The sequence below is a fragment of the Pelodiscus sinensis genome, chromosome 9, assembly GCF_049634645.1.
Source record: "Pelodiscus sinensis isolate JC-2024 chromosome 9, ASM4963464v1, whole genome shotgun sequence".
Classification (NCBI taxonomy): Eukaryota; Metazoa; Chordata; order Testudines; family Trionychidae; genus Pelodiscus; species Pelodiscus sinensis.
The window spans coordinates 37,008,644-37,022,549 of record NC_134719.1 but is presented as its reverse complement, the minus strand read 5'-3'; the positions used below and the strand labels follow the sequence as shown (position 1 = coordinate 37,022,549).

Here is a 13,906-nt window from a genome sequence, read left to right as displayed (position 1 = left end):
TTTAGATACCTGAAAATCATGTCCCCCCTCAATCTTCTCTTTTCGAAACTAAACAAACTCAATTCTTTCAGCCTTCCTTCATAGCTCATGTTCTCTAGACCTTTAATCATTCTTGTTGCTCTTCTCTGGACACTCTCCAATTTCTCCACATCTTTCTTGAAATGCGGTGCCCAGAACTGGATGCAATACTCCAACTGAGGCCTAACCAGCGCAGAGTAGAGCGGAAGAATGATTTCTCGTGTCTTGCTCACAACACACCTGTTAATGCATACGAGGGATAAGAGGGAAGGTCCTCTCATGGAATGATGACTGGTTAAAAGGCAGGAAATAAAGGGCAGGGATAAATGGTAAGTTTCCAGAAGAGAGAGAAGTAACTAGTGGGCTCTGTAATGGGACCAACCCTATTCAACCTATTGAATGATCTGAAGAAAGGGGTAAACAGCAAGGTGGCAAAATTTGCAGATGATATTAAACTGCTCAAGATAGTTAAGACCAAAGCAGACTGTGAAGAGCTTTAAGAAGATCTCACAAAACGAAGTGACTGGGCAACAAAATGGCAAATGAAATTTACGGTTGGTAAGCAGAAAGTAATGCACATTCAAAAAAATAATCCTAACTATATATACAATATGATGGGGACTAATTTAGCTAGAACTGCTCAAGAGAGATCTTGGAGTCATTGTATCTATATAAAAACATGGTACTCACATCTTGAATACTGCATACAGATGTGGCAGCCTCCTCTCAAAAAAGCTCATCTCCTGGGCTCTTGCTACAGTTCAAAAGTGGAAGCCCCACAGGGAGAGTGGGGCAGCAGGGGACTCCACTGCTGGCCTCATGCTCTCTGCGGCACCTCAGCCTGTGAAATGCACAAGAGCCCCTGTGGGGCTCTTGTGCATTTTGAAAGGAAGCCCTGCAGGAAGTGCAGGACCAGCTGGGGACTCCACTGCTGGCCCTGCCCTCCCTGCAGTGCCTGAGCCTTTGAAACATACTAGAGCCCCAGTGCGCTCTTGTACATTTCAAAAGGAAGCCCAACAATTTCTGCAGGGCTTCTGCTTTTGAAATGTACAAGAGCCCCACTTGGTAACTTGCACATTTCAAAAACAGAATCGCAGCAGAAGAGGCATGAGCAGAGACTGCTTCAGTCCCCATTCACATCATTTCCCACTGTGCCTCTGCCTCCCCTCCCCCTCGCAGAGGTGGTACTGTTGGGAACCAGCTTTTAAGCTGGCTCCTGGTATCCCCCATTGCTGCTTCTCTCTGATAAGAGGCAACAAGCACGGGAGGGGCGGCGGTGGTGGAAGACGGGAAGGAGAGAATTCGACTAGTCGCTTCTTGGCACAGGAAAAAACAGTCATGGCAGGAATAGACCAGCAGTCCATTGACGTGCTCAGAATAATTTAGGAATGAAACCAAAATAATCTCTATGTGATGGACAAAAAAGGATTAAAAAACTCACATGAAATTGAGCAAGGCTGCTTTATTTCAACATGAATGTGAAGGTTATGAGAGTGCTAAGGTGAAAATTTAAGCTGTTTCATTTTCAGTCAAATCAGATGGTTCAATGACCTCTTTCCTAGTACCTATATAAAAATAGAGAGAGGTTGGACAAAAGCCCTGAAAGGTAAGGCAAAATTAAGGGAGAGAGTTCTTTTATTGAGACTATTCACATGCCTCTAATTAAAAAAGATTCACCATTTTGGCCTGCATATGTAGCAACTGTTTGAAATGATGATCTAGAGAGTGGTTCCCAACCCTTTTTATGCCACAGTCCGGCAAAACCATTCACAAACTTTTGGCAGACTGGAAACATTTTATTTGCATATTCATTGCCTGTCCACCAAGCCCCAACCCAGCCTTGCTCCCCAGTGCCTAACACCCTTTGACGCCTATGACCCATGCCCTTTGACCTTTATAGACCATGCGAACACCCTCTTACCCCGTGAGCCCACTCAACACCCTTTTGTCCCCACCCCACCTCCGCACTCCCCAGAGTGAGGCTTCCCCCTCTAGGGAGCATGGCTGTTACTGACATGCATGCAGGTGGAGTGGCTGTTGGCATGCCTGCTCCCTTCTTCTTCATGCCCCCTCCCCAAGCATGTCTTGAATCCCCATTGGTTGAAGGGGGGAGTGTGGAGACCTGGCTGGCCATCATTACTGAGGGGGGAGGTAAGGGGAGGTACCCTCCTGCTGCTGTCTCAGCCACCGGCAAAATTGGCCACACGGGCAAGGAGAGCAGCCATTGGTGGAACATGCGCTTCCTCCCTCCCCAAGCAGGCATGGGGAACGGGGAAAGAGGAAGCAGGGAGGGAGATTTCTCTTGGCTGGACTCCTCCTGCTGCCAGCACCGGTCCGTGGACTGGCAGTTGGGAACCACTGATCTAGAGTATCTTTTTCAAATGGTTGGCTATATATTTGTGACCACTTCTCACAGATCTGTCCTTCAGTTTGAGATGTCACTTTTAGATCCCCACTGTTTAAAGAAAGTTCTGCCTATATAGTTCATTCAAAATAAGAACAAGAGAGTGTTTTCTTTAGTTCTTAAACTACTGCTGCTTTGCAATGTTAATACTGTAATGTATATAGCCAAACAGTAAAATCTTAAGATTAGAATTTTTAATCTTAGAAATTTCTATAGCAGCACAAATTTGGATGGAGATTTACAAAACTAATCTACATGGAAAGGTTCTTGAACTAGCTAAAATATTTTTTGGATGAAAAACATAATACAGTGATCTTAAAGCTGATATTGTAAAAGCAAGATCTTTGTATTTTAAAATATCAAAAATGCCTACAGAAAGGTAAAGTTCAAATAAGGTAACTTGTGTGGATACTGCATTTTTATACCGTCTACAAAGTTATTAAAATATCTTTATATGTTTAGTATAATTTACATCTTCACATATGAATGCTGATTTTTTTCAAATTATCAACAAAAGATGCATCAGCAAATCTTACTGACCTATTCATGAATAAAGCTGGACAGCTAACTTCATAATAATGTAAGAAAGATGTCAGCTCAGTGTTCCAGTAGTTCTTCCAGAAATTACAAAATTTAATCTACACATTATCTAAACATACTTTTCACTCTTTACACTTTTTTTTGCATAGTGCAGTGAAGAGGAACTGTTTTGATCCTTATAATCTTCCTAATTACAGAAATATTAATCATAATGTATTTCTATAACTAATAAACTTGCAATTGTCTGTCATCTATTATTAGAGAATTCAAATTAGTAAAAAATGGAACAGTGATTTTCTTCATTAAGTTTATAGACGACACCTTTATGGCAGTTGTAAGACCTTTTTTAATTTAAAATATATAAACAGCCTCATATTGAGTGTTAATGGTTTTATAACAATTGAATTCAATATACATTGTTTTCTGCTTGAGTTTTTATAACAGAACTTAACCTGAGAAAATAATTATAACTACCTATTCTTAGAATAATAGTTTGGCAATGTTCAGTTAAACAAAAAAAAAACCCCCCAAACACTCCTAAATTTGTTAACATCCAACCAGATGCACATGTTGTAAAGTTATTTCTATGTTATACACAGCTTTCACTGTATAGCGATCTGATACAGATGATTCAAAGTAAAAGTAGTTCAGCAAGAGCTGAATACTAGGAATGCTAACTTTCAATTCATATTTCTCATCAGATACAACTGAGCATATTTTAACATGCATTTAGAATTAAAATTTGGTCTCATTACCTATTAGTTCTGGATGATATCAAAAACTAATTTATTAAAATTCTGCCTTTAAAAATATAGGGGACATCATGCTGTTACTAGTGAAGGGTTTTTAGTCCACAACAGGCTTGCAATTGAGACTTTGTAATATACAAAGCTTTAAATTGGTTTCCAAATCTTCAGATACAGTTGAAGTGATTTTATCTGTAGCTCAGTCTGGGTGACTACTACTGCAATATTCAAAGCATAACTTCAGAATGGTAGTTAGGGTGTGTTCGTGACAGAATAGGTTTCAATCCAATGCATTTTCATTTAATACAGTGCAGACCAATGCAACCTCTCTAGGATATCTTAACTGTTAAATACTGTATTTAACAGAGATATGTATTGATTATATAGTCAACCAAAAGAACAGACACAAAGTAATCTCACATTAATAAACCTACAGTATCTGTATTGGTGAAGTGACAAAAAATGTTGTCAACCTTGAAAACTTTTACCAATACAGAACTTTAGAATTATACAGCTATTCTTTAACTGGGAGTGGATGTAGCTATTTTTAAAACTAGAAAAATTAACAAACTTATTATGCAGAGGAAAATCAATTTAAAATAGTGTGTACAAACTCCAACTTGTCAAAAGAATTAAATGTTTTACAGAACAGGTGAAAAAACCCAATATCTAGAATATGGTCCACTATTCTAATATTTACTTTAGTAATTTGGTTACTTTGGGGTTATTTTTATTTTGTTCTTTAACCCACAAGAATATTTTTATGATTAGTAGAAAATCTTTAGCAGACACAAAAGATGGAAGATGAAATTGCAGCGAGAGCATGGCAAATCTGAGAGATCTATTAGTGCATAAATCTACTTAAAAACAGAAAAGAGAGAGAAAGAGAGCACTAACAAACCACAATAAAAGTTGTCTTTAAAGCAGTAGATTATAACAGGGTGGGAAATGTGTAATATACATGTACTCCTCCAAAGCAGTTATTGTCTTTCTAAATATAAGGAGCTGATGTATTTTCACAGCATCAGATTTACTTATGGTATAAAGCCATACAATTGTAAAATTATTACTGTGATTATTCTTTTCCCACCCTGGCAGAGAATAAACATGGTTCAGAAGCACAGTGGGGAGTGGAAAACAAAGAAGAGAAGAGAGAAAAGGCAGCAGAGAAAGACAGAAAAGGTGAATACAGAGCTACAGAAGTGTTTATTGAGCATGCTACAGAGGTAAGCAGAGTACACACAAAATGAAATTAAACGACTGTCAAACCTCCCAACTTTGTTAGAAAATTAATTTTTAATTGTGCCGCTTTCAAACTATACTGAATTTTACATTTCTAAAGATGTAAAAACGTAACTAATAGAAAATATACATGACCTTTTTCTACATAGATAACAGAATCTATGACTCTTGAAACTAAGTACATCAATTTCAAAAAGTATTGGTCATTTAAACAGAATCAGATTAAACAGTTCAGACTGGCAGAACTGTTTTCAAATGAATTTGATCTGTAGATTCTGAGCCATGTTTATATTAAAGTCAGATCGATTTCTAAATACAAAATATTTTGAAGAGATTTATTAAAACTGAATATTACAATGCAAGGTAAATTAAGACTAAAGGCACATAAACTTTGGTCCCACCTGGTTGTCAGTTTTAAAAAAAACTGCCACAAAATTAACCTTCCTGCAAGTGTTCGCAGTACACTTTCTTCATCTTTGAAAAATACATGCACCAGTTCCTGAACTAGCTAGACCAGTCTGCACATGCTCAGAAATCCACAACCATATTCCAAATCTTAATTACAAACTAAAGATGGCAATATATATTTAAATGCACATAAGTCATGTCAACTTCAAAAACATCTACGAAAAATATTCAACCACAAACAAGACATTACTTAGTGCTGACATTTATATGATACGTCCCACAAGAGTGTGTACAAAAAGGTTAAGATTCCACAATGCTTTCCACATAGGCCTCAAAAATCACATGAATCATTAATTTTTTTCCCTTTAAGAAATTAATATTCTGTGCCTTGTTAATTTTTTCTAATGCCTACATTCATAACTGAATCTAGACCAGAATAATAAAATACAGAAGGCCATTTACAAAAAAAAAAAAAAAAAAAAAAAAAAAAAAAAAAAAATTCAAGTAGCAGAAATCAAATATGTTGTGTTTTTATCTTTCAAAGTAATACCTCTTATCTGACTTAAAGGAAAGATACATGACAACCCAGTAAGTTATAAAAATAAGTTCCAAGCAGGAGAAACAAAAACCTTAACCTTTTTATACACCCCTGCCTAAGTATATTTTAATTCTCATGTAACACTGTGCCCCAGACAACCAAATTCATTTTACTAGCAAATGCAATTTTAGCAACACTAGTTTTCCTTTTTAAGGCACGTATGTCAACTAACTTGAAAAACGTGGGATTAACTTGAAACCCTTTTAAACAAAATGTTTCTCTAAACAGATGAAAACCCAACAGTTAATATCACTGCTTTTTTTTTTTTTTTTTTTTCTTATGAATGTTTTTTGTTTAACAACCAAGGAATGATAACAGCATGAAAGACAGAAGTCAAACTCTGGTCCCCACTCTCCTGAACAGTCAATAGGTGACGACACTTAACAATGCGATACACCTTCATTTTTTCATCTCCCATTTAAATTGTTGATTTTGAGAAAGAAACTCTCAGGTGGTGATTTTCTCCCAGATTGTAATTATGCAGATCAATCAAAGCCTGAATAGCTTCTTCTACTGTTGACATCTGAAGAAGTGCCATCTTGTGATCTCTTCTGAAACAAAACAACAACATTAGGAACACAACCAATACTAAATAAGGGCCTAAAAACCTCTCCCCCCTTTCCAGAAGAGCATTTATTCAAGACACGTTGCTAAACCATATGAAGTCAATCTTTTGTTAAAAACATAAGGATTCAAGGAAAACCTGCTTACTGAAAAAATTTAAATGCTTTCACAGTGCCTCCAGTGTTAGCAAACAATGTGCGCAGATCATCTTCTGCTACTGATGGTCTAGAAAAATATAAAAATAACACAAATATAAGGATTAATTTTTAGTGGATCTAGTATTTTATGGATTGTGAATCCCACTGGCTTACTGTCATACAATACTTACGGAATATTAGACAGGTGAAGAGTTGCAGAGGGGGGGAATATATTCTGAAAATTTTTTGAGCCAGGTTTCTTGAAGCGATGCAAAGGTGAATTACCAAAGTCTTTAGTTAGCCCTTGGTCATCAAGTCCTTCTCGAGGTAGCTGTACTGTCTGATGCTTGGAAAGTGTAACCCGAATAATCTTCCCATACATTTTTTGTCCGTTAAGGTGACTCATGGCTGAAAAAGACAAGTTTATTAAATTCAGTGCTACATTTCAAAAACCCTGCAAGGATATTTTATTAAATCACTGATTTCAGTCAACACAGCAAAATAAAAAAATAATTCCATTTCAAAATTAATCTGTAAAGTCTTCAAAACTGCAGTGCTATGATTAGCCATATTTTAAGTAAACATGCAAATACAACCCTATTTTTTGTCCTGTTCATTTCATTTGTCCAATAACTTATTTCAGGTGAAAAAGATCTCCATGGCACCACTAGGTACTCTTAATGACCAAACTTCTATTCTCTGTGATATTTTTGTGTCCGCTAACGTGCTATGGCCAGTGTAGTAGAAGACTGTTAGCCATAGCGTTAAATGCTTAGTTAAAAAACCAATTAACACCTCTTTCTCCTGCAACAACACTATTACTCTGTTCACAAAGCAGCACGTAATACATGCTATTCGGAATGCAAATCAAATTGATGTATTATGCTTTTCTGTCTGATAGACTGTTTAGGATCAGAGAAAATGTAGAATAAGAGTTGACTAACAAATATGAACATGTTCATTTGCATTTCCACAACATCATTTCAAATACTTAAGTTCTATATTTAAATGAGGCACAAACAAAAGCTATCTTACCCAGCTGTGATTGGTTCCCATCTGCCATCTGTATAAGAGCACTGTCTTTCTTATTGTATAAAATCTTCACACGCTGCACATCCCCATAAACACCTTTTTTAGAGTCAGAGAGGTAATCCAAAAGAAAAATTAATTTTAAGTCTAATAAACTAAACAGCACATTTTGACACATCAATGAAACACTCAAACATCAACAAGATCACCCATTCAATCTCAACATCCAAACAAATGAATAAAGAAGATCAAGATTCTGAATAGTGAATTTTGAAAAGAATAAATTTCGATAAACCCTCAAAAGCTATGTGAATGATATTAAATTAAAGACCATGCAAAATATATTAGCATGCATTAAAAGAAAATCTTGTGTCTATGGAGAGTTTTTAAACAGCAAAAGAAAAATAGCAAAAGATTTACTATTCAACTTTAAGCCAAAAGTGCTAGCTACAAATAAGAATTAAGGTGAAACAAAAATTAAATCAATAATAAAAGTATAGTGCTAACAATAACATACCGAAGAGGGTAAACAGACTTTGGGGCGTAACCATCTTTAGAAGGAGAGAAGAGCAAGCAGCGTAAGACAAGAAGAGAGAAGAGTCGAGGAAGAGCGGAGATGAACAGATCATCCATAACGAAGGGTGGTTCCCGCAGAATGGTGAGGTGGTCATGGATCATGGTTCAAGGCGGTTAATTGGGGCAAGTTGGTCCGAGGAACACATTTTGTTCAAGCACAGAAGCATGAACATAGGGATTGAAGACAGGGAAAGTGGACAAGGAAAATAAAGGATAAAACGGGGAGGGCATGGGAATTTGGGGAAGACAAGGAAAGGGAAGGAGAACACAAAGGGAGAAGGATGAAATGGGGAAGGGAAACAGCAATGCAGAAGAAAAAAAGGAAGTGGGGAACAAAAAAAATAAAATATAGGTCAGTACATAGGAAATGCAGGAATTTGGTCAGAAAATGGTTGGTTTATGTACTGTACAAGAAAAAAACTGAGTAAAATGTAGTCACCCAAGACAAATATGGGTAAAGTACATCCATATCAAAGAATAAATTACAGCATTTCATCTCAACATGAAAAAAAAGCATGCAATAGAAATTTTTAACTCTGAACTTCAACTGCATAAGCATGGCTGGGTATGAAATGCAGGCAAAAATCCTTCAAAATGGCACTCTGATCCAAACATTTTAACATGCAAGACTGTTGATGAGAAAATAGTAACAAATGATAAATAAGCTTAATGAATCACATTAACAGAGGCCAGTTAAAAATGAAACAAATATTCCAACTAGGACAAACGATACATCAAACCTCCCACATTTCATACCAGCTTCCACAGCAATAAAAAAGGTACAAGACAGTAAAAATGTAAAACTAAATGAAACAACCCCTTAGATTTTAGAGTTAACAAGAAAGATAACAGTATTAAGGTGAAAAATGTTTTTGAAGACAAATGAATAATAACTGCAAAGAAAAAAATTACTAAGAGAGACTGGAAGAGTGCCTCGTCAAGATCTTTGGAAGAACCTTCAAAGAAAAAGGTGTTAGAGTAGTTCACATAAATTAAGATTTTAAAAATGCAGTGACATGTAAGCATGAAATGAAGCAGCAAATAATTAGAAAAGAAAAACACAATTCTACTTTACATAAAATATAATCTACAAATCAGAATACTCTTTGCTGTTTTTGTGAACATATTTAAATTACAAATTGAAAGCCAAACATGCAATATTTACCATATTTTTCTTAGGAAAAATAGGTAGCCAAATATCAATGGATATTTTAAGTTGCTAGCTACCTAGGAAAACAAATGTATAATAAAAAAAATGAAGTTTACAGTTTCAAAATTAACTTAAGACTTGAAAATAACTTTAAAATGAAAGTATGCCAGTGAAAAGAGGGGCCAGTGCAAAAAAATGAAAACATTCACAGATGAAGTGTGGTTACAAAATAAGGGGGGAAAAAAAGAGTTAATGGTTACACTGACCTCTTCATTTAAATTGCTAACGAGGAGGACTGTATTGCCACCAGCTGAGACTCCAGGCATACCCACTCGGCCAGCAGCAGCAGCAGCAGCTGCAGCAGCAGCATTTGGAATAGCCAAAGGACTCAGCGCTCCAGGAACAGCTGCAACAGGAAGCCCTAATTTTAAAATAAAGCATATTTTACGAAACACACACAAGTCGTTTAAAATATCTAAATTAGAGGTACAAATACTGTATAGATTACATTACAAAACAGTTCTTTCCACTATTTGTATTTTCCCATGCTTAGTAAAATGGATCAGGAATAAATATCAGGAGCAAAATCAGGGTTCTCCCTATTTTTCTTGCTTCAAAACACTTTTTATAATGCTCCTCTTCATTTTGTTGACAATCAAATGTTATTCTTACGAACCACATGTACTGTCTCTCCCGGCCCCAGATTCAAGCAAAAATCCTCCCTAATGTTATCTACAGCAGTGATGGGCAACCTGGAACCCGAGGGCGACAGTCCTTCAAGATTCCACATGTGACCCGTGAGCAGTGTTCCCTCTAAGCTGTGATGCAGCACAGCTTTACAGGTGATTAATCAGAGCCTAGTCAGAGGCTCAGGACTCCCTGCACAGAGCTGACTGGCTGGGCGGGGCTAATTAATCACCTGTGAAGCTGTGCTGCCCCACAGCTTAGAGGAAACACTGTCCATGGGATATTCTGTTTACTGTTGCCCACATGCAGGGTTGCCAGATTCTGCTAGTTTCCATCCACATAGTTTTATTTTCTATTGGTATTACTAAAGTGCCATGCATGTAAAACGAGGGAATGTGAAGTGAGGTGCATGCTGATTGCACTTTGTGCACTCCCTTTGCATCTAATCAAAGTTCTGCTACACTTCAGTTGGCACACACGCTGTAAATTCCAGTTATGCAAGTGAAGTTAGCAAAACTAGCCCGTATTGGGAAATCGTCTTGATTATGACAATCTTGCAGCCCACTGAGATGAAAGAGGGGGGCCATTCATGTGGCTCACTTACTAGTCCAGGGTGCCCACTGCTTATCTACAGTATCTGGTTTTATCAAAAAGACCTGAAAAAAACTTTTTGACATTTAATTCATCTTGTTCCCTGAATACTCCAGTCAAATCAGTGGAACTAAATATTAATACAAATTGTCTTCACCATTATACCTCCTTTATACCCTTTGTTGTTAGTTTCTTTCTTCACTTCAGTTTGATGTGTTAGGCTGGATTACAATCTTTCAGAGCAGGATAAACAGAATAGCCTACATATTTCCTAAAGTATTAGGCTCAGTGTGTGTGTGTGTGTGGGGGGGGGGGGGGGGAAGAGTTCCAGACCTGAAGACACAGGAACTTTAAGGGAGAAAGTTCCATAAAGGTAATCTTCCCTAGCCTTTTGTCTTCTAACAAAGTTCATTCAGGAATCTTGCTGCCATTGGCCAACTGCATTTCAGCTCTTCCCTTCCAAAGCAGCTAAGGAATTATATAGGGATAGCATTAATTCAAGATGGGTTTCCCATCCCTTGGGTGGGTAGAGAGCGTACCTTCCCCCTTGGATAGGTTCCTTTCCTACCTTCTTGTGAAGCTGTGTCACTATGCTATGTCTACATTACGTTTTACAGGTAAATTAGACATGCTAATTTTATTTGTAGAAATACATTTTATTTAATTGCCAACAAATAAAATGATAAGAGTAGCAAACAAATCATAATTGTTCCAATTATTTATAATTTTATTTTATTACATGCTATTTTCCACTACTGGAGTAGACCTTGCAGATTTCACTATTACTATGTGGTCTTCAGAATCCTAGATGAGGATACCAACTGAAAATTTAAGGACCATGTAACCTTGACCAATTGAGCTCAGTAACCCATCTAAATAGAACTCTTCGTTTTGCAGATGAGAAAGTATTTCTCCTTTCTTCTCATCAAGAGTTCATTTTGTTTAAAAATAAAAATAAAGGAAAGACATAAGAATTCTCTGGTCTCAGACAGTAAGTAAATGCTGAGCATTAATTATAACTGTACTTGACAATAATAAATAAAATATTCCCAATACTCCTAAAATAGATATTACAGTAGGAAATAAAATTGAGAGGTGTGAGTTTGGTTACATAATTTTATTTTGCACAAAGTTGGTAAAATTTCCATGCTTCACTTCATTAATCATGTTTCTTTGTACAGGGGAGAATTTATGGCAGATAAATAATTAACACATTAAGACTTTACTATGTTGGACAAAAGGACTCCTAAGCATATAATATTAATTTATTGTGAGAGAACGGAATGGCCAGTAACTCTTTGTAGTAACAGTAAAGACAACACCAAAAATTTGAGGGATAGCAGTTAATACTGAAAATACTTTAATGGCATTACATAAATCAAAGCTATTGTTTCCCTTAGAAAACATGTTCAGTTCAGGTAATTCCATGTCAAAACAAATACAGAGGGGTTGAAAGTAGGGCAGTTAAAATTAATGACCTGAAAGAATTTTTAAAAATGGAAAAGTTTTTAAAAGTACTAGTCTATAGTGATCATGACACAAGAATGCAAAATAATGAATGCTACTGAGAAGGTTAATTGGGCAATCCTATTTAGCCCCTCCTGTGACTCAAGAAAACAGTAAGTGGATATCTAATAAAATTAAAGGGCAACATGTTTAAAGACAGTGTACATTGTGATAAAAAATAAAACATTCGTGACGTTAGTGGTATTCAACAAGGGATTAGACATTGTTATGGATTACAAGATCATCAACTTATATTACAGAGGCTAAATATGTGCACATGGACCAATAAGCTTCATGACATAAGCCAATTCCTAACTACCTGGCGAGTACAAAAAAACCTTCCCCCACAGGCACAATATTGTGTAACTGTCCATGAGAGTTGTCTATATCTTCCACTGAAATGTAGTACTAGTCACTATCAGAGAAGGGATACAGGATTATTCAGAGCACTGATGCTTCAGCATGGCAATTCCTATGTTCCTCAAAACTCATTTTTCACTATCTTTTCCACTGTTAACCTACATGCAAATCTGTATTGCTACATACATATTTATTAATAAATAAGAGAAACATATTATATTTTAGCGAATATACCCCGCACCCAAATAGACCCCGCGGTTTTTGCTATTTCAGTAAAAAAAAATCTTATATACCCCGCGCACGAGTATAACCCACGGGGTATACAAGACTGTGCCGGGGTATATTTAGAGTGCAGGGGTATATTGACGGTGCAGTGGGTTAGGCTCCCAGTCTATGACCCAACAACGTGGGGAAACTTACAAGGGGCGCAGCAGCCGGGAACGCTCTAGAGCTGGGGCACAGGTATCCCCAGCAGAGGCACAAGGCAGGAGGCTCCCAGCCTGGGCTGACAAAGGGAAGGAGCCCAGAGCAAACTGCTCGGCGGCCAGCAGCGGCGGTGGGAGTCTGCAGGTGGCCACGGCTCACAGGAGCAGGGCTGGGGCATGGTGCTTGGTGCTCCTGTGCGATCCAGCCGGGTGTCCTTTCCTGCCTGCAGCCACCGCCACTGCACACCAGATCCACTGCGCGCTCGCTTGTTGCTCTCGGGCCGCGGCATGGTTTGGGGCGGCAGAGCAGGCGCTGGCCCGGGAGCAACAAGTGAGCGTGCAGTAGATCCAGCATGCGGCACCTACAGGCAGGGAAGGGTGCCTGGCTGACTCGCGCAGGAGCAATGAGCAAAAAGCACCATGCCCCGGCCCCGCTCCTGTGAGCCGTGGCCACCTGCAGACTCCTGCCGCTGCTGCTGGCCGCCGAGCAACTTGCTCCGGGCTCCTTCCCTTTGTCAGCTCAGGCTGGGAGCCTCCCGCCTTACGCCTCTGCTGGGGATACCTCTGCCCCAGCTCCACAGCGTTCCCGGCTGCTGCGCACCTTGTAAGTTTCCCTGCGTTGTTCAGTCACGGGCTGGGAGCCTAACCCCAGCCCAGCAAAGGTAGTGAAAGGGAAGGGGGGAGGGGATCCTCTTCCATTGAGTTAAAAAAAACCCTATATACCCTGTGCATGGGTATAGCCAGCAGGAGGTAAGGGTGCAGGGGGAGGGTGCGGGGTTTGTAAAAACGAATATAACCCGCGGATTATATTCGCTAAAAGACGATAAGTTGGAAGTAAAAATGATGTGCCAAAGTTTTCCAAAAGTCATTACTAAAGTTGTGTCCTGAATGTTCTGAATAGTAAAGGCCAGAGAGACATTCAGCA

General features: G+C 38.1%; 1 protein-coding gene across 5 annotated transcripts in view; it reads right to left on the bottom strand.

Annotated features, from left to right (window-relative positions):
• Positions 1–1,421: 1,421 nt before the first annotated feature.
• PTBP2 (polypyrimidine tract binding protein 2) overlaps positions 1,422–13,906 on the bottom strand; it is a 116,390-nt gene continuing 103,905 nt past the window's right edge. For 2 of the 5 annotated variants that reach the window (XM_006114126.2, XM_006114130.2), the window contains 6 exons: positions 9,679–9,833; positions 8,204–8,237; positions 7,693–7,785; positions 6,849–7,065; positions 6,668–6,745; positions 1,422–6,507 (listed from right to left, as the gene is read on the bottom strand). In XM_006114126.2, coding sequence (XP_006114188.2) covers positions 6,375–6,507; positions 6,668–6,745; positions 6,849–7,065; positions 7,693–7,785; positions 8,204–8,237; positions 9,679–9,833 — 710 coding nt within the window. In that variant the 3' untranslated portion in view covers positions 1,422–6,374. The remainder of the gene's footprint in view (positions 6,508–6,667; positions 6,746–6,848; positions 7,066–7,692; positions 7,786–8,203; positions 8,238–9,678; positions 9,834–13,906) is intronic. The other 3 variants (XM_006114128.2, XM_006114129.2, XM_006114127.2) reach the window with 3 other exon arrangements.